This window comes from Chenopodium quinoa, unplaced genomic scaffold (assembly GCF_001683475.1).
Source record: "Chenopodium quinoa cultivar QQ74 unplaced genomic scaffold, ASM168347v1, whole genome shotgun sequence".
NCBI classification, from domain to species: domain Eukaryota; kingdom Viridiplantae; phylum Streptophyta; class Magnoliopsida; order Caryophyllales; family Amaranthaceae; genus Chenopodium; species Chenopodium quinoa.
In genome coordinates, this window is record NW_018742864.1 from 2359189 (window position 1) to 2381527 (window position 22339).

Below are 22339 nucleotides of genomic sequence, written 5' to 3' on the forward strand. Positions count from 1 at the left end.
GTAGCCATTTTATTTTAATTAAGCTCACTAATTTGTTTTTAGCCCTAAGTCCTTTTTTTAATCTACTTGCAATCTGCGGTCTTCTACATTCAAATGGGTAACCGTAAATCATACTCCGTATTCCATTTTATGTTTTCAATGTAAAAAAAAATGAAAAAGAAATATTGTTTGTCCAAATAAAAGCCTTCTATTGTTTCAAAAAAAAAAACACAAACCTTCTATTTGTTCCACATTCTTATCCTTACATAACGAATCCAGCCCGTCAAAAAAAATAAAAATAACAAATCCAGTATATAGATTATTATAATTTATAAATCAAGCCTATTTGAAAATTACAACCTAACATTTATCAAACATGGCAGAATTCTCCTAAGAACAATATTAAAATTTTTATTTACAATCCAAAAAAATTAAATATTACAAGATGGATTTTAGGCAAGAATATATCATATACAGGATAGCAGAAGTATGTGAATGCTGTACAATTCCATCACCTTTATTTTAGAAAAGACTGGAGGTGGTCATCTACCTTGGGGGTTAATCGGCAAATAAAAAGCAGCATCTCACCAATGTTTGGCTCTGAAAAATTAGTTTAACCTTTCTTCTTACAATCAGCATTAGTAAATCGAGGCTTCCAACTCTATATGCTGTTTGGCCTGTACAAACCCAACACCCGAATCATAAGGTGGATCATAAGTCATCTACTTTGCTGCAAATATTGCAAAAATTGCTGAAAAAAGAGATTTTCTTCAGCTGCAACTTTGCACCAACAGAGCACCTACCTTTTCTCTGACAATACAATGAACTGGTAAATATTGCCTAAAACCAAAGATTAGCTCAAAATTTGGAGCGAGAATGTATCAGAAGTAACCATCATCTATAGACAACCGATCAAAAGCATCAAAGTTTGCCTTCAGACCAACAAATTGGCTTCCAATCTGAGCGCAACCTGCTTCAGGCCACCTACACTGGCCATCAGGAGAGCGTAATGGGCAAAGGGATTCACATATTCGACTAAAAGAATCAGTTGGAACATCATCATCAGGCATGAGTGCTATGGACACAGAAAGATCTGACTTTTCATCACACTGCAGCATCCTATCTGAATCTCGTTCAGGAAGAGAGTCAATTGACTTTTGAGGAGACTCAGTCTTGTAGTGTTCAACATCAACAGTAGTATCCCCACTGCTTGAGAAGTGAATCTTGCAACCCAATGACTGGATTGCACGCTTAATAGCAGCATTTTCCTTGCTTGCCTTTTTAGCCAAGTGCACAGCAGTGCTGCTTAATTGCTTCTCATTTCTCAACTCCGTGGTCAGAGATTCCATGGCAGCTGTAATTTCCCTAGCCTTCCTTTCTGCTGTATCCTTAGCCTGTAAGAATTAAGAAAATATGAAATCAGAAGCTAATCAATAATTATTGAAATAAATATAAAAACAATGTAACTGGCATGTTTACTTTTTCAAATATGTAGGAAATTTGCCTATTAAAGGCCCTGTGCCTCTGCAGCTTTTATAATCTTCAAACTTCTCCACTTATCCCTTAATATGAAATCAACAGATTTGGATATCTTATTTTAATTTCTCTTTCAAACGAATGACCTTTAACCAACTAGATCAACAATTAAAATTAACTGAAAACAAAAGAGCTGCTACTAATGCTGATAAACCCAATAATTAAGGACATGATAGTGGAGGTCCTTTCCAATCCTACCTACAAGATACAAAAAGAGTATACTGGTATGCTCTCAGTTTTATAAGACATAATTCAGGTTGTGTGGATACTAGGAACTGGAAGACAATGAAGGCAGGAGAAGAAGCTGATTTGGATCAAAGACAGATTCTGATTTTGGAGCATTTGAGTTCCAAATAAAAAATACAATGAGGAACAAACCCTCAATAGGGGATTACTAAATGTCACCCAAAAATTCATCAATAACGCCCGCATTTTAGCTTGAAAGGACAAAATTTCCCTTATTCATACTCTCTTCCACACTCACCTATCAAACACTTACCGGACACCTCTAACTCCATTTAAGCACCACCATCTCCACACCAACTAACCTTCTCCATTGAAGCAACACTATATCCCCACCCACGCACCACCATCTTCCCACCAACCAAAAACCCAACTTTCGTCGTTCCCGGGCCACACACTTTTACTTATAATCCGAACTTTGGGGGAATTTGCTTTTTTTGGTTCCAAAAGATAATCACCCAGTTATATCCAGTTTTCTTGTCACGTGTCAACGCCCAATTGATGAAAAATAATATTTTTTTAAAAAAAATACCTAATTCCTTTTCTACCCCTACACACCACCTTTACCTCCCCACCACCAGCCAGCTAACCAGCTGTAACGGTCAAAGGTTGGCGTTGACAGTAAAAAATAAATAAATAAATAAATCTACACTGGTCAACAGGGAACAAAAGAAGCGAAATCATCCCAATTTTTGGGATATTAAAAATAATGGTTAGTTGGAATTAATAAAAGCGAACCAGCATTTATAAAATAAAAATGAAAATTAAAAAAAAAAAAACCCACTACACACCTTCAATAATAGTTGGTGTGGAGATGGTGGTGCTTAAATGGAGTTAGAGGTGTTAATTATAGTGTTGCTTATTGAGTTAGAGGTATACTTCAATAATAGTATACGGTTTGAACATACTGCAGAATAAGGTAATCATGCTAGTCACTGGTACTCATTAATCTGTACTGTTCTATATTCTCAATCAAAACAAAAAAACTATGATATTTTTTCTCAGAAGCGGGCTAAGGAGAGAGAAACGGTCCCACCATTAGAATCCTAGGAATACAAATGAAATTGTCTGCCATTAGAATCATAGGAGTGCCGATGAAATTAACAGCAAGGAGAGGGAGAATTGGGTTTTTTTTTCTTAGGCCACACACCTGAAATGTTTGCCCCACTTGTCAAACCTTACCTCTCCAAAAACTGAGACATATTTAAGGCATTACCAATCTTACTCCCGCATGTTAGAATTTTTATGAAAACTCAACAATGGAGCAATAGGTAGCTGAGAAATCATCACCTTCAGTAAAAGCAAGTTTATATATCTCGTTATCTATCCTCTCATTTCCGTTGCAGCAGCACATGGAATTTTTCAACAAATGCTGCCCAACTGCCCAAACCACTGCACACTTTCAATTTAAAAAAAAAAAAAAAAAAAACAAAACAAAAACAAAAAATTTTAAAAAATTCCCAAACCACTTAACCTTACCTCCTCTCATACTTCCTCTTTGCTGTACCGATTACGTTGAGGTATTAACCAGTAAAGTAATGATGTTTATATAAATAACAAGAAGACAGTTACCTTCTGCAGTTCAGAGAATTTGTTAGCCATGCTTCGACACTTAGCATCAAGGTCCCCAGCCTCAACTTCTTTCGGACAAGCCCAACGAAGATGGAACTGTGGCCACAGGGTAGGAGCAAGAGCAGCAGCCGGAGGCAATAGTGGACCATCATGTTTCATTGGGTCATAAAAGAGATTGTAGTGAGCATGTGATTGACCACCACAAGATAGCATATCATCCAAGTAGCTCCACAAGCATCCACAAGCCTCAGAAACTCTACATTGTTGTCTTTCCCTTTCACTACATGCACATAAAAAAGCAAATAATTAAAATATAAATAAATAAATATTTAATTGCTGTTCAGATTTTTGTGGCTGGAACTAATTAATTGTATCAAACTCCATCCTTTTTACTGATTGACAAAGACTATCTATTGACTTGAAGCTGAAAATCAACTAAAATTTAGGCAGAAGTATTGCAAAACATATAAAATACCAGTGAAATACATGTGAAGATCACAGGCATGCCACATAATATGACATGAATAATCTCAAATAATTTCTATAAACCATAACTGATGGAACTTTGCAAGTTAATTGACTCAACAAAACTTCTTGTTTAACACCTTTTGGAAAAGCTAAAAGATCCTCTTTTTATAATTGTACAGAAAATGTTGCATACTTCTGAAAACCTCTCTACCCCGCTCTATGAGAGAAGACAAAGTAAGAGAAAATGGGAGAAAGGAGCGAAAAAGATTAATGAAGAGTCAAATGAAAAAAGTGTAATATGAAATGTAAGGAAGACTTTATAACACCCCATAATACAAAGTGAGAAAATTTTGTGATGGGCTAGTAGTTTATTACCAATTATTAAGAAAAAATTTTTACAAGCTGGAAATAGATGTCTACAGGTCATAACTGCCAACTTCTAGAAGGCTAAAGATGTTTACAAAATCAATTTTAGAAATCATCATTTTTTAAAAAGTGTTTCACCAAATACTGATAACAAAGAGATATATTAGGCAAGAGCTTAGATTGGTAGTAAATCCTAATTACTCTCACAAACCCCACCCCTTTATTTCAATTGGAGTTTATATTTTCTCTGAATTTTCTAATTTCTACTATTGCCACCCCTCGCAGCCTTGCTCAACCACTATTAGAACATATACATGGAAGTACTCTCTCCAAATCAATAAATGTCCCTAACCTTTTTAGTGTGTTAATGACATTGATGAAAAAATATAAGGAAAAGTATAGATATGCATAGATTTCTCAGGTCTACCAAATATATTTATTTGGAGAGAAAACAATGGGGAAGTGAATCCGTAGAAATCCATGAAAATCTTAAAACCTTTGGGCAATTTTGTTTTTCATAGTTTTCTTTTCAAAATCAATGGAAATATTGGGTTAAATTGTGGAAATCTAATAAACTGTTGTGAAATTACTTGCAGTTCAATAGTCTCCCTATTAAACAAATCAATGGAAAACTAGGTAAATTTCTTATTTCATCTTATTAAACAATCGAACAAGATAGAAGTAGAAATTTCAATAGCTTTTCTTTTCTACTCATTCCCATAGTTTAACTGTTCCATATTACCCACTTCCTTGCCGTTTATACCGTATTCAAAGGTATAACGGGTGGGGATAGGATTGCCAATTCCCAAATAAAAATAAAATAAAATAAAATAAAATAAAATAAAATAAAATAAAAAAGAATTTCCTTTGTTTGTTTAAGGAGGAATTGTGTAGTTGTGGGTATTGGGATGGAGATTAAATCCCCTTTAGTCCCACTAAAATCATAATTAGGAGAGGAAAAGTGGGTGATTATCTACAACTAATAATTATACCACATAAAGCCAAACAAGAGATGGAGTCAATATTAATGAAATCCTACCCACCAATTCACCATCCTCAACCTAACCTTCGATCCCCATAAAGCCAATCCCCCTAAACAAGCACCCCATGTAGAGTTCCCAAACGCAAAAGTTGTGCTTTTTTCCAATATTCCTTCATTTTATATTTTAGTTTACAAACCATAAGGTCTATAACCTAGAACGCAAATTTAGAATTGAACAAAGATGCAAGAGAGCAATCATCCAGTTTAAGGGCTTAAGCTAGGTGTTCTTTAATATCAGGTAACATTTGTAGCTAGGTGTTCTTAAATATCAGGTAACATTAGAAATGTTTCAGGTTTAAACTTTCTAATTTCATTCAGTTTAAGGGCTTGGAAAGTTTCAATAACAGATGTGTTTAGAATTGAGCAGCGTAAACATCCAGTATTCATGATTCATATTCTGCCACGCTTTGTAAGCAAATTTTTCTATTGCTGAAATTTTCGGATATAATTGGACACCAATCCCTTAATAATTTCATGCTTCAACAAACCCATCACTTTAGCAAATCAAATCACCAGAAATTAAATGGAAATATTCAAGTAATGGAGAGGTCATGCTGACAGAAAATTCCAAAAAAAAAAAAAACAGAATAATAATGACTGGTCTTATTTTGGAGGATTAATAGAAAAGTATAGCTTGTTATATTTTGAAAGGAGTAGAATATCTGAATGCACAGAAAATAGTCAATAAGACAAAGCACAAAACAAAACAATAATTAAAGTGGATTAAGGTTTTTTTTTTTTTTTTTTTTTTGAATAAATTGTATCTAATGGGGTGGCAAGTATTGGACAGTGCACAAAAAAATAGATAATCAGCTGTTCATCAAAAGGGGATTTCAAAAACAAGGGGCTTTCTAAAAACAAAGAAATACGCCAAACAAACCATCTCAAATTGAAAATCAGTCATTGCCTCATAGAAAATACAAAAGATAGAAGAATACCTATTACATAGGAAGTTTCCAAAACGACAAGAGAGCACAGAATCTAAGAAATCAACCAGAAAGGCCTACAGTTGACAAGGAAAAAAACTAATAAATCAGCTCTTCAGCAATAGACTACAAATTTCTTAAGCATTTAAACTATAGTTCTTTTAGTATGAATTACAGCAAGAGGAAACCTACCGAGGAAAATTCAAAAGCGAAAGGATACATTCGCAATAACTGTGAAACACAATCAACCCACTGCAGCAAAGAAAATCAAGAATTACGTAGCTGATGATAATTAAACTTAAAATAACAATCGGTATCCGTTACAACAGGATAAGCTGGATAACACTAGCAATAAAGCAACAGAAATGAAAGGAGGAAAAGCACAGAAGAAAGGATATATCTAGAATGACGTAAAGGTGAAGGAGGAATCGTAGTCGTAGGAGTTATTTTGCAATCACACTACAGGGCACAGAAAAATGTGGCTGATTTTATCTCCCATTCTCAAACAAGCACCACAAATAAACCAACCAATAGAAAATTTTACGACAGCCTTGATATACTCATTTGACCCGAAATTGTTCAACATGCAAATAGATATACTCCTAACATTTGATGAACAGAACTCAATAAGGAAATGGATTTCCATGCATATAATATTAATACAAATTGTCCAGCTGAAGTTTATCAACCAAGTACCAAGAAGCACCAAACAGTTGAATGTGTTTTGGACTTTTGGTTGACTGTACACAGACATCATACAAATGAAATATGACTCATTTTTCTTTAATCTAAGATTGTAATGAATAAAAAATAATATATATGAAAAAAGGCCACATAAGATAAGCAAATAATCAATACAGAAACAACTTCTGTAACATCATAACAAACTTTCAAAAAGGAGCAATAAACAGGAAAATATACAAAATCTGCAAGTACGGAAAAGGTAAATTCCAGATATAACACCAAAAGTTATTGGTAGAAATGGGTAAAAAATTACCTGTAAAAGAATAGGCGAATAACTGTGTGAACTGTGTGTGTGTGAAGAGCCAGAAGGTTGTGTTGATCCAGACTGCTGGCGTATAGGAGATGAATGGAAACTACCACTGGAAGAAAGTTCTAAAGGCATAGTACCACTCCCAGATAAACTTGGGAGACCAATACGATCAGAAAATGGATGACCAAAAGCAAGCCAATCCTTCTCAACAAGTGCCTGATAGAGGACCAAAAAATAAAATCCACATGTCAGGCCATGTTTGTATTGACTTTTTGAAACATATAAACTCTTATGCTTCAAACTCTAAAGCAGTTATGGTGTTAAACACAGCTGGCAAAGACCCCCAACGTTTCAACATTTGACCATAGACAATCCAATGGTAAATAAAAAAAAATAAAAAAAAAAGGTAACACAAAGAACACCACGGCTAGATTTTTAGCTAGCAGAAAGAGTATTACACACACAAGCATATATGATAAGATAAGTCTTTATTTGGGGAAAGGAGTCTAATAACTTCTAAATTCTTTTGGGTTAGCTGGGGCTTACAGCCATTTGATTTTCTGTAAATTTTGTTTTTAGATGATTGATTTTCATTTGTAAATCATAGAAGTAGTAACTCTGTTGGTCTTGATTAGCCTGACAGAGTGGACATGTGCAGACTCTATTTTTTATAGAACTCTTTATTCTATGTTATCTACAGTGGAAATACAGCAGTATCTAAAGCTTGTCAGCTAGAAGTAGTTATAAAACAAGCCATAATATTCTTATTGTGAAAACTGAATATGGGTGGTAATGCAGAATGTTCTATAACAAGAAGATGACTGAAAAGTGCAAAGCTTATATCAGGTGAAGAGAACATGAGTTTCCATTCATATATTGGTCCAGCTTACTTCAAGCTCTTGATTATGACTGCAGATCTTGTTTTTATTGCTAGTTAAAGGTTTTATTGCCAGTTATTACATATGAAGTATATATTTTTTAGTTACAAAAATGAGAGCCTTCAGTAGTTTCTAGAAGCCTAGATATTAGGCAAGCTAGAATAGTGACAGGTCTGACTACTTCAGTGATGATCTGTAATAACAAATACTGCAAATTTATAGCTCCAGCAAGTGTCGATAACTGATTGTAGGAAACATTTTACTTAGCAAATCTGTCAACTATTGTTATCACAATATGTAATGTATGCCACAATTTTTTTATGATACAAATAAAAGTTGGATAAGAATAGTAAAAAGGTCACGACAAGTCCACTATTGAAGATGTTCTTCATTCCTAAACATACACAAGTTGACTTAAGGATCGCCATATTTACCAATCAGAATGAGGTAAAAGCATCAAATACTTAAGTTTAAATAGAAAAAATAATAAATTTGTAAATAAATAAATAATAAAAAATAAAAAATAAAAAATAAAAATAAAAACTGCTTCAACAATATATTGATCTCAGGACTTGGCTAAGCATAAAATAGTGTATGCCCTTATTTCATCTTCTTCCCTGTAATAATTAGTTCACAGTTTTCCTACATCTCATGATTTTATTTTAAATTATCTCAGGTTCTCCTGTTTGCATGTTTAGCAAGAAACTACACCAATTCCAGTAAATAAAATTAAACATCAAAATAAGAACTTTATGATTTGCAATGTATCAATTAGAAACATAAACATTGGAAATTCACAGTATTACCTGAAAACCCTTAATTGTCCGATAGTAAGGATCGAGCAGCAAGCTTGCAAGCGAAACCAATTGAGTTGTTCTATCCCAACCGTCACTGAGAAATTCACCACTTATTATCAGGATAACCACGAAAAAGGATATACAGCAAACCCAGTATAAATATAATGCACTCACCCTCACCATAAAAAAACACAACACTTACAAGCCATCACACTAGCACATAATACACATTGTGTGTCCTCATAAATACATGGCAAAATAACAACAAGAAAGCCTTAAAGTATGTTTCTCCAGATGGTCATGTATTTCACAAGATTAAACAATCTATATCAAAGTTACTTGTTCCAGGAAGTATTAGTTACATAATTTAGATACCATTCTTTATAAACCCTACATAAACAGAATACTCTACCAAGCTTTTCTTTTATTTTTATTTTTTTTTGGGAAACATACCAAGCCAAGCTAAAATATTACTTCCTCTTTATGATATATTTGCAACAATTACCATTTTAAAATTTTTCACAAATATTGCAACATTACCATATATGCACATGCTTTCTCTCCTCATCACACGGGTCCCTATATTTATTTCTCTCTATCTCTCTCCTCATTTAAAATTCCATTTCTTCCCCTCTTGTAGCAATATTAGGGAACGGAGGAAGTATATTATATTAGCTACAACTTATACTCTTTTTTTATATGGATTTCAAAACATTTAAGAACCATTTAAATGTGGAAGTACAGGAAATAATTGAAACTATGGAGCTCTGTCAAAAAGTAAATGTATAAAAATTTATACACTTTTACTTTAAATTGTTTTGTTTCTCATTATAAATTGGAGGGGAGACTTGAACAAATTAAGCAAAAATATCAGTCAGCATCACCCAGATTTATTCAGCCTTATTTTACAACGATTCTTGTAATCAATAACCACAGAAGCTAAAATTAAGGAGTTCCCAATTTTATCAATTTACAGACAGTTTCTCGTTGAAATCTCATTTATAAAACATGCTGTTAATGATCATATATTTTCTGGCCAGCACTCAAAAAATCCATTTCCTTCACAGCAGTAAAATGCTACTTCACTGGATTTTGGAATGAAGGGATAACAGTACCAGTATTTGATACTCTGATACATATCAACTGTACAACTTCAATGTTAACCATGTGCTAGGATACTTTAAATTGGAATGGTGACTATCTTTTTGGGACATGGAACAATATGACAAAGAGCTAAGTAAAAACATATAAAACGGAAGCCAAAAACATAATCCTGAATTAGTGCAAACTTGACAGAATCCAAGTATCACATGAAAATTTTCTAACCTGCAATGAACAAGAACTGATGCAGATTCCTTAGCAATGCGTGCAGCAATCCAGGCAGCACCAGCCAAAACACTTTGGACATGTATCAACCACCCACTGTCACCAAGGGTTGACACTGAAGTAGACATACTGCTAAGATTACCACCCCCCCACGTTGACCCTCCATGTCTCTGTCCATAGAAATGGTATAAGTATACGCCTATAAACTAATTTAATCATAATCAACAATTACATTATACTTGACAAGCAGTCATTAAGCTCAAAAATTTTACAGAACTTTAAAAGTATATGTAATTAGGTCATTCCAGCAACAGTTCAGAGAGGGGTAAATAACTTAATACAGTCAAGATTTGAAACATTCCAACTAGTCATCTACCAGGCATATTTCACGTCGACCTAATATAACATGAAGATATGACCTGATTTTTGCTTTGGGCCAAGAAATATAGAGTTACTCAAAAAATAAATAAATAAATAAAACCCTAAATAAATAAATAAAAGTCACTTGAAGTCATTTACAGCTACACACTCAATATTTCAACTCCAGACTCATATTTTAAAACGTTTATCCATCAAGACCTTGATTGTTTGGTTTGAAGAATTGACTGCAACAGCTGGTTTTGACTAGGGTATTGTATTAGCTGGCTTGACTAGTTGATTGTGTTACCTGTTTGTTTAAGGGTGATAGCTATTCTGATATATTGGAAGATACCATTGATGAAAGTTGGGGCATTTTAAGTTGATTTTTCCTCAACCCAGCTAAATGCAAGAATCTTAAGTGCTTGCATTTGGAACTAAATGTATGTTCTCGCTGATAGCAGCATTGTGAGCATACTCTTCTGCTTCCCTTTAGTATTCAGTGGTCCTGCTTCATACGTTTTTATTATCTTTGTCATGACATAGCAACAAAACTCATTGCAAAGCAGAAAAAAACAATAAGATCCCAATATTGAAATAATTCAGAGGTTTCTCCAGACTTTTCTCGCGTCAGTTAAGTGTCGTAAGTAAATTGCTCCCGGTTGCTCAATCAGTTGATAACCCAAGAAAGGCATGAGAGTTTTGGGGCGTGTCATCTCACATGAAAATGGGGTTGTGGGAGAGCAATACAAGCGCCATGCCTATCAAATCATTTCGGATCTGATCGTAGCTTTGAGTTCAGGTGCCGTACCGCAGCCGGACTGGAAACGACTATAATTACCTAACAATTTAAGTACAGTTTGCCAAATTCAGAGGGAAAAAAAACTAAGGGAAATATAATTCAACAAATTGTCTCCCCACCACCACTTTTACTTTCATTCAATCATCTTTTAGATTTGAGGAAATTTTAATTACTGGAGTATTCAGGAATGGATATGTTAAAATACTGGTAAATTAGATATGTATAAATGAGAAGGATGATGAGAATGGGGACTGGGTACATTATATAAATGGTTGTTGCAAATAAATTACTTCATTACAATGGAGAATTACAAACCCAGGCCTTCAAGTGGCCTGATACTCCCATCAATGAAATATACAAAATTAAAATTTACTCAATTAACTTCAGCTTATCCCCTCACAAGGCACACTAGCTGATCACCTTTCTAATAGCCTTCTGACATCCTAATCCTCTAACAAAATCTCTACCCTTTCCCCAAGCTAACTCAATTAACTTCAGCTTATCCCCTCACAAGGCACACTAGCGGATCACCTTTTCTAATAGCCTTCTGACATTCTAATCCTCTAACAAAATCTCTACCCTTTCCCCAAGCTAACTCTAATAGACTACTTTGTATTACTAAAAATGCCCCATCCCCTAGGCTAGTCTATTAAAACAAACTTGACAACTAATTTATGACATCCTAGGTTGCACAAGGATGGGTATGAGTATGGCTAATCAGGTATTATATAGATGAAAAAATTCTGTCAAAAATTATTATTATTATTATTATTATTATTATTATTATTATTATTATTATTATTATTATTATTATATATAAAGACATTAAAAAATCATCAAAATGAATAAATTGAAAACAAAGTTTGTTTGAAAAAAAAAAAATTCATATAAATTTTATTATCAAAGTACCCGGTAGTCCGGTACCCTGGTGCAGCACCACATGTCCAGTATGGGTATGATGATGAACCAAAATACCCAAGCTTCATAGATAATGACATCCAAAACAAGATTCTTGACAGCTAATATGAATACTGTTAAAGGTGTTGATTATTACAGTGGTTTTTATAACTACAAACCAATATTGCATTAATACATAAAATGTAAAATAATAATTAATACTTCAAATGGATATGAGATAATGAGAAGAAAATATGTGGTCGATAATGGAATGGAGGGATTCCTTTGAACAAAATAAAGGGTAGCAGAGACAATTTAGGCTTCAAGCCAAGAAAGTAAAAACCAAGATCAATACTTACAAGATATGAGGACATTCCATCAGATGAAGTGGTTCCGTAAGTATCCAAATATTCTCTAAGACGGGACAGGCTGTCTCTCATAGCATGTATATTGTCTATGCCAAAGAAAACTATCTGATCAGAAATTGGGAAAACATCAGAAATCAGCAGTGGGAGGATCAAAGAATTCATCAATTGAAAGATAAAGCAGACATCATGAGACAAACCTCTGACTGGAAGTAATTAGCAGCTGACTCAGAACCACCTCCCATTGCGCCATTTGCTAGAGCATTTTTCCTAGGTCTTGCATCAGCAATATATAACTTCCTAAAAACAAAATTCCTACCTCAATCAATATAAAATAACTAAATGAAACAACCTATTGAATTTTTTTTTTTAAGCCAATAAAGAACTACATTACAAAACCAGCAAGGAAATTGATATATGCAACAAGAAAGGAAACAAGTAATTACTGCAACAAGAAATTTGGGATCATTAAACACATAAGCTGACTTAGAAAGCAATATCAAAGCTAAGATCGAATATTTATACATAAATCCACAAACCAAAAAAGTCCATGAATGAACTCAGTAATGCAATGAAAGAAATCTGCTACACAGTATTAAACACCCATGACAAAAATTTTATAAGGTATGGGTATAGAATGGTTCACATAATTAAGGTATAAGGTATGGGTTTAGAATGGTTTAAACCCATACCTTATGTTTGGTTATGATTTTAAGAGTTTCAAACCCATACCTCAAACCCCCAAGGTATGGGGTTTAGAAACCTTGGGGAGAGGTGGGTTTGGCTCATTCCCATACTTTTAGGTATCAAATAAAAGAAAAAAATTGCATTCCATAAGCATACCAAACATATGGTATTAAGAATCAAGTTCCAAACCCATACCACTATGGTTTCATACCTGATTCCAACCCTATACCAGTTTGCGAACCAAACGCCCCCTAAATTTTTCATTTATCAAACATCTCCCAGTAGGTCTAGACTGATACATCAATTACTCCTTTTTAAGTTACAGCCTTACAGTTACATATCGTATAAATGCGAATACGACCTCTTTAATGATTTATCTCATTTATCAAATATTTCTTCTATAATAAACAAAATACAATGGTGAAATCAAATCTCAAGACAATCACAAATAGATTAAAAATTCAAACAAAATATTGCCTGCAGATGGTAAAGTTGACTCAAACACGACAAACTGAGGGCCAGAAACTTTGACCCGGGAAACAAGGATGATGCATTTGAAATCTAATATTAAAGCACATTAACACAAAGAAATATCAGTTATAGCCGTTATAGGATAAACAGACACACCTCCTCCCATCCTTTAGACTAGCGAACTGTGTGCAAAGTGCGGCCACCAGCTTTTCATCAGCATTGCTGTGCATAAATCATAGCAACATTTTGTAGACTTCAAACAAAACTAAAGTTTACAACAACTTAAACCCATGAGTATAAAGAAGGATTACCTCCTCATGTTCATCATGAGACCAACTAATGGCTGAGATGAGCGTGCTAGTACAGCTCCAGTACCTATGCTTTCACATGATTAAAGTCAGTAAGAGATATCAACTGCAAAGTGCAATGAGATAGTCTAACTTATTGCAAATGCCTACCGGGATGGCACCAAGAAATTGTAGGCAGACGACATCTAGCCCGGAAAGTGGAGGCCTGCAGAATTTCTTCGTCACTGGAATTAGCATCAAGATGAAATTATGGATCAATACCTTCTAGAAGGTCACAATTCGTATAACAGCCATAAAACAAGGAAAAAGCAAAAGTATGATACTTACGTAATGGATTTAGGAAAAATCAAAGCAAAAGGGTAAGTGGCACACAATGTGTAGTTGGAATTTTTACTGCTTATTCTCCACCAATTATTGGACAACGTATATGATCCCTCATCAATCATATAATCTGATGGCTGAAAGTGGGATCTTATGCCAAGAAGCCGAAAATATTCATCTAACAACCGGACCCTTGGATTATTGCCGAAGTATTTAGAAGGCCCGCAAACAAAAGCATAAAGATCCCATAATCTTGTCGGTCTAGTACACCTCAAAAGTGCTTCACAAACTGCACGTCTCTGTTATACTTCACAGTTTAGAGATCACATTTGAAAAATGAATTACAGCAAAAATCGACTAAACAAATCAAAAGAGTGAAAATTATAGTATGCATCATAGACTACTGCAGTACAAGAGTTTACTCCAGATTGACACAATTTATCGCGCGACAAGGCAACTGAGAAAACCGAATTCGCCCCAACCTTGAATTCGGATTTTCGAAAGACACGATCCCCAACCCACAGGGAAAGCACAGCCACAGCGGAGGAGCGAAGCTACGCTTCACAAAATCCCACACTGATGTAAGTGACATATTATAGCAAATATCCTACTCTAAATGTTTTTCAAACTAAAGCCCTGCTAAAGTTACTAATTTACTACTTCCAGAAATAAAATCCTAAGAATTTAGTAGAATTTGTGCAACCAACAAGTCTATCAAGCACTATTGCTTTGAGAATAAGTTGTCAACGAAATATCCAAGTGTGAAAAGCACAAAGAGCCAGACCAAACACATGAGCTAGTTTACCACAAGCATGACTTAAAAGGCATTGTCCACTGCCAGATTAAACCCCGCTTCCAAGTCAAATGTTGCAAACTTGCAATCCTATCAAACTCGCCAAGATACCTACACATATATTGGAAGGAATCCATATATTACTCAATAATAGAGCTCTAAGGATCCACAAAATATAATAGTTACATAAGCACAGCCTATGTCACCTGGACTTGGATACAAGGTTATGGGTAAGTGACTGAGTGTCTGATACATCATTTCCAAAAAAAAAAAAAACAATAAAGAGACTTTGTCCTAAAACTCAATACAGTATGAGGCCTTGGATTAGCAAAACCATTTCTCTTCTCAGATTGTCTATAAAAGTGCAAGAAAAAATGATGAACTGGACAAAAAAGGAATTAGAAACATATAATTCCAACATTCATCATACAATAATGCACTGGAATAAATCACCTTAAAAAGCCAATGCAATAATGTAACAAATGCTCCAGCTGCTCTCAGTGATTTCAGATTTTTACTTAACTGAGTTCTCCCCACCCCTCCCTCGGGAAAAAAACACAGAAGTAGAAGTATAAAGTACATCAAACTCAATACTTCCTCTGTTTATTTAATTGCAACATTTCAATAGGGTACACTATTCACATACTCAACTTCGATTACATGTTGTGATTTATACTTATAGAATACATTAGTCATATGGGATCTTGTTAGATTCGTCTCAATATCTATCTATTAAATCTTAATATTTATAAATGCATGATTGAAGATATAAATGGTTAAAGTTACGCATTGGCGAACACGAAAACAGAAATGTTACAAGTAGGGAAAAAAAACGAAAGAAGTATATAATTACACTGAAATATGCAACCATGGGTAAGGAGAAATATAGAAAAATAGTACTCCCTCCGTTTCGTAATTATCGCAACACTTTCCTTTTATGTGTTTCATAGTAATTGCAACACTTCCTTATTTGGTAAGGACACACCACTATTTCATTATTTATCTCTTCCACTAATTCCACTTTCACAAATTTTTTATAATTTCTCTCTCCTACCAACCCCACTTATACTACTTTTTTTTAACTTCTCTCTAATACTTTATATTATAAAATTCTCCTTTCGTCCCCATTGTATAATTTTCCTAAAACTTTGTGCAACACCTAATGTCGTGTTTATTACGAAACGGAGGGAGTAAGAGAAACAAAGATCGCCTCAAAAGAAAATAAATGAGTAAATAAAACAAAAAAGGAAATGGAATACAACTTAGGCTACAGTAGGGAGAGGAATATAAAGTGGTAAGAAGAGACTTTAAATGGGGGCATAGTGACCTTCAAACTGCATTTCTTTAAACTTTGTTCAATTCTTTGTATCTCTCTTTCTTCAAAATAGCAATGTACATTATCTTCCCCAAGAATCCAAATCGATATTATGTGCCTATGTCACTAGGCCACTAGTAAATTAAGCTTTTACCTGTTCTTATTCAATTCAGCCATCACTGGCTGATAAAACTTCCTTAGCACTTTCAGAGATATAAACTTATGTCACATCAGGTTGGAAGTCCTACATTTTAAATCACCTTTTTTCTTTAAAATGGGCATAAGTAGAGATCAACCACTGCAACAGTTTTTGCAACTCACAAAAGGGTACAATGAAACACATTGCTGCAAAAGACATTACAGCTCATCTAATGTATTTATAGTGGGAACATCATATATACTACCTCTGTTTCACATTTTTTGCAACTTTGAATAGTGCACGGACTCCTAGGCAAAATTTGTTTGTGAGTGTAAGATAGAGAGAGAAAATAGGAATGCATGTGATGAGGAGAGAGATAGAGAGAAATGACAAACTAAAAAGGAAAGAAAACATTAGTTGCAAATAATGTGTAGCATCCACTTTTGACAAAAGTTGCAAAAAATATGAAACGGGGGTAGTATTAAATTTGCTACCAATTCAACAAATGATTTAGAGCTTTTAAATAAATTAGAAGCGTGTAAGCAAATATATCCAAAACATAGTACAACAATATCACCAAATCTACATAACAAAAAGAAAAACTATAGTACTTTCAACTTGGATAAAAGTGATACTTTTGTACCAAACTATGCCTAAATGAACAGAGTTGACAAACAGGAATAATTCAGCACTAACAACAGATATATTAGGAATATTCAGTTCATCAACAAAAAAGGTGTATTACACAAATTACCTGCTTAGTTCGAGCTCGGAAACCAAATACTATAATCCTTAAATCTTTGCCTGTATTGATGATCAAATAAAAGAAGAAAAAGTTAGAAAGATTGTATTGGAGCTTAATACCTACTGCCTCCAAGTTCCTGACACTTAGACTTTAGGCATTATTCACAAAATCCAATTTAACCACTTGTTATAATTTATAAGGAAGAATGATAGATGATTTAACTACTTTTTATAATTTATATGTAAGAAAAATTAATTAATGTGGCATCTTGTACGATTCATTTCAATATGCATTTTCGAAATATTAACTCTATAATTTATCATATACATAATTAGTGATATTTATAGTTAAAAGTTTTACATTGACAAGCGTGATGAATTAAAGTGTTAAGAGCTATCACAAACAGAGGTAGACAGGTAGTACATAGTAAGTCGAAGATTTGCCAAAGTCTTTCAAGATTTACTTTCCTTATCTTAGCACCTTTAAACCATAACAAAATCTAACTTAAATTTGAAAAAGTTCATAAACTGACACTTTCACTAAAATAGTCTCTATTCCCAAAGGCATATGAAATTCAAAAAAGAGAAATCAAAAACAGATGACACAACAGTAAACATTACTGCAAGGAGCCAATGAGATAACCTAGTGGTAAAGTTACCAAATTATGTTAATCCCTTCACACTATTTAAGAGTTAAGACTCGAATGTGTGTTTGTGCACATCTTGGGAATTGAGATGAAGCGAGTTGAAATCAGAAATGATTACACAAAAGGGTAATGATGCCTCGGGTATGTTTGCCTATTCTAAACATATACTCCCTCCATCCCATGTTTGTCTGTATAGTCTTAAAACATACCTTTGACCATCAATATCTATAATTGCGAAATAACAAAAAAAAATATACGAAGTAAAAAGTAGATATTACAAAACTACAAATTGAGACGAATCTAAAAATGTTTCACTGGAGCATTTTTTTTTGTTACATAACAATGAGAATTAACGTTCAAAGTTTTCAAAGTTTGACCATAAAAATAGAGTGGGATCTATATTACAGGACGGAGGGGGCATTTCTTTCAACGACCACAAGTCAAGCATATTACACAAACCTAGATATTAGGGGAGCAAAAGAGCATGGAGAGTTTACCAAAAACCTGCAGAAGACGTCGTGCTGAAGACTTGTCTGACTGACGTGATCCTGATGTTTGCTTAACAACCTATGTTTTCACATAGCAAACATATCATTACTAACAGGTCTGCCTCTCTTAAGACCCACATATACTTTAAATAGGTACATAAATAAAGATTAACTACCAACAGTATAATGACTACAAATGTTTCACGATCAGAAATAACACAGATTACCCTTTGCCAGTGAACCAACATTGAAGGACAGAAACTAAACCAGTCATGTAACATGTCTTGAAAAGAGAAAACCATGCTGGAAAAATAAGGGATTTTAATCTAATCATAGTGTTCATCAACACATGCAAGATCACTCCATGGATAAATCAACTTAAGCAGTTAAACAAACTCTTAGGCAGAGAAGCACAAGCAAAAAAAACATGAGGAAAAACAATAACATTACATATACATCCACAAATGTAAGATCACTCAAAACCATGGAATGTGTTAGATTAAAGTACTTCATGAACGATTCTCATCCATTCATTACTCCTTATCAGAATAAAAGAAAACACTTAAAAGGGTGGGGCTTGAAGAATTTGTACTTCTTTTATAAATCATATTTATTAATTTATTAAATTACATGCAGCAATTAAGTCATAAAAAAGGGAATAATTAAAGAGAGAGGAGTGAGGCAAAGTTTAGACTAAATAAACCCATGTCACAAAAAAATTTAAAAAATAAAAAAAAAATTCCATATCGAACTCTTATAGAGTAAGGAAAAGACGAAATACATATACTAAAAACTTTCAATTTTGCTAAGGGAAGGGGGGCAGTTTGCTATACTAATCACTTAAAGTTTCATATATCTAGGACTCTAGGAGAGTGATAAATTAAATGCATGCATAGATTAAATCAGACCCGGAATGGTTGAAACATACTAGTTTGTTAAACTTCTCAATTGCTGCCAATGGGATCGTTCCAAGTGCAATTATGTCTCTCGTCTTCTCACTCTAGTAAAATCAAATAAGAAACATGTGTTATAGTATAAAACTCGCAGCACCATTGTAAGCACCTAAATTGAGATTCTTCACCAAACAGCATGCTACATAAATATAAGAACAGACAAAAACAATAAATAAGATATAAAAATTAAACAATAAAAAAAAAATAAAAAAAAAAAGGTTACATTACATGTTCATGATATCTTCATGATCTAACCACTTAATGACCACCTAGATTGTCAAAAAATAAATACTAAGAAGATACTTGAAAACAACACAAACTGGCTTGATTATGTAGCTCATTATATCTTTGTATATCGTAATGACTAGGAAGAAATTACACTTCAATAAGATCCTCCAATTCATACACCATCTTAGTTCCAACACACTTCAAATAACAAAAACGACAACAATACCAAAGCCTAAAACCCAATAAAATGTGGTCGACTGCATGAACCAGGGTTCTTCTCTGTTGATGTTTGACAAAGGTACTCCCCCTCTATTTCCTCATTAAGTGTTATATGCTCCTGCAAATCCAATATCAATTTTAGCTTCCTCCATTGAAGTCATCTTTTGCCTTCCACGACTTCTTCTAAATTCCCCATGATCGCAAATTTCCAACTTCCAAATGATCATACCTCATCAATTTCCCTCAATCGTATCCTTAATATCTGCAATTTTAACTTCATTTAACTATCTTTATTCCTATTATTACCCCTTGAGGTATGATCATATACCCATCTCAACCATTATCCTCCAAAATTCAGTTCATTTCAATAAATCATCATTATTTAATGGACGTCTTGTAAACGGATTAATTACCAATCACATTCACTTACCACAAATAGTAGCCGGTAATTAGTGACAAGCAAGGTGCCCGCTTCATCCGTGTTCACAAGAACAACACCATACCCCTAACAATAATCAAAATTCCGAACAACAAAAACAGAATTAATATACATTGCAAAAAATCCAATCAAACAAACAATAATTAAAAAAAGGCACAATTAATAACACAATACGAGTTTAATTATACAATTTCATAAACAAAAGAATCAGAAACCTCTCGAATAACTTCTTCAGCTTCAAACAAAAATCTGGAAAATCCATGAGCAACAGTCCGACCAAGAGGCTGAAAATTGAATCATGAAAACAAGAATTGAAGTGAAATTGATGATAATAATTAAGAAAAATCCTAAATTCTAGGGCTAGAGAATTATAAAAAAACCTCATTCTTAGTCCATTCGATGGCTTCCCAACTACCAGTGCCCTCCATCTTTTCGGTATCGGAAAATCGAGATTGAGAAAGAAAAGAATGTGATTTTGAGGCGGCCATGCGGCGGGTTGCCGATGACTCGAACCGGAGAGAAGAGAGAAAATAATAACTATCTATGGAGGAGGGGAGAGAAAACAGAAAAGTGTTTTGAGACTCCTTCCACTTTCACAACAGGCGTTGCTTTTAGGGAGCACGTGTTTAACAATCTTTTGTCAGGCCCGGTCCAATGTGAGTACAATTTGTCCGGATTACTCCCTTTATTTCGTAATACTACCTCCGCTCCAAATTACTCGCAACTTTGGGGTATTATTTGTGAGATATAAAATATTCTAAAGTTGCGAGTAATTTGGACTGGAGGTAGTAATTATTATAAATAAAAAAATAAATAAAAAACCGATAGCCCCGACTCCCTCCCTCAGCCCCACCCTCGAAGCCACCTCAAACCAAAGGAGTGAAAACGTTGATAGGGACGGTCTAGAGTCGGGGATAGGCTAGCGGGGAGGGTGTTTGGTCTAGTGGAGTGGTTTTTTACTCTCTCCATTTTTTTCGAGTGCTCCACTTCCTAAAAAAGACCTTTTTTTTTAGTGTTCTATTTTCAAATTTAGAAACCTCACTCACATTATAAATTATTTCTCTCTCTTCTTCTTGACCTCTCCATCATATTATAATACTAGGTTATATCCCATGTCATTGCATGCACCATTTTTCAATCTTTGTTTCGTATTATCAATTCAAACTATATTTAAATATAAAAATAATTTGGTCCATAATCTATTTCTTATTTTATCACAAATCAAGCAACTTAAAATACTACTACTATTTATTATTTTCTATGACTACATGTATATTACAATATATTTTATATTCAAACTTTCTCTTTTTATATTGTTTATTTTACATTTCAAAATACTTCATTCACTATAATTATGTTAGATTGAAAGATTATATTCATGAATTTTTTTACTATAATAATTTTATACATTAAGAATTAAATACTTATATAGGATTAAAAAAATATATGGTTAGATATCTAAGTTGGTAAATATATTATTTTATGATATTTTTTTTCCTATTTTGGAAGAAAATATTTTACGTATATTTTCTATAATTTTTTTAAAAGTTTTTTTTGATAAAAAATCATATAACTAATATATAAAGCTAAACTTTTAGCCAGGCGATGAGACGGCGACACTTAGCGTTCCAACTTTTCGCCAAGTGTCGTGTCAAGTAGGATAGAGTTATATAGAATGCGACGAGACAGCGACACTTGGCGTTCCAACTTTTCGCTAAGTGTCGTGTCAAGTAGGATAGAGTTATATAGAATTCAATTTGTAGGATAAAAAAGGTAGTTTAGAATTTTATTTTCAATCAAATTTAGATAGAATTTTAGGATGAAATTGTTAATTTAGAGTTTTATTTTTTTATAAAGTACCAATATTTCATATGTACAAATTGAATTATAATTTTATTCAAAAAAAATTAGATTATAACTCTCATAAATTATTATATAAATTTATTTTTTGTATCATAATATATTTTTGGAGCGAAGGAATTAGTTCAAAATGTACCACATCCATGGTTTATAATATATTCTAATCAATTAAAATAATA

The 22339-nt window shown here is 33.5% G+C and overlaps 1 protein-coding gene across 4 annotated transcripts; it reads right to left on the reverse strand.

The window, feature by feature from the left end:
• Positions 1–13: 13 nt before the first annotated feature.
• Positions 14–21008, reverse strand: LOC110726195 (phosphatidylinositol-3-phosphatase myotubularin-1-like). Of its 4 annotated transcripts, none has more exons than XR_002512346.1 (20): positions 20681–20908; positions 20516–20584; positions 20292–20366; positions 19390–19461; positions 18471–18540; positions 17337–17386; positions 14342–14634; positions 14165–14238; positions 14018–14081; positions 13863–13928; positions 12749–12848; positions 12543–12656; positions 10128–10297; positions 8811–8895; positions 7130–7342; positions 6325–6384; positions 6145–6209; positions 3331–3610; positions 783–1373; positions 16–656 (listed from the first exon to the last, which is right to left on the reverse strand). XR_002512346.1 is itself a non-coding variant. In XM_021905662.1 (20 exons), the coding sequence occupies exons 1-20, from the start codon at positions 20786–20788 to the stop codon at positions 1369–1371; spliced, it is 2142 nt and encodes a 713-aa protein (XP_021761354.1). In that variant the 5' UTR covers positions 20789–21008; the 3' UTR covers positions 1246–1368. The 4 variants fall into 4 exon arrangements, 3 of the variants coding, with proteins under 3 accessions (XP_021761355.1, XP_021761353.1, XP_021761354.1); XM_021905662.1 differs by lacking the exon at positions 16–656 and adding an exon at positions 3049–3157 and having other exon boundaries at positions 1246–1373; positions 20681–21008; XM_021905661.1 differs by having other exon boundaries at positions 15–1373.
• Positions 21009–22339: the final 1331 nt, after the last annotated feature.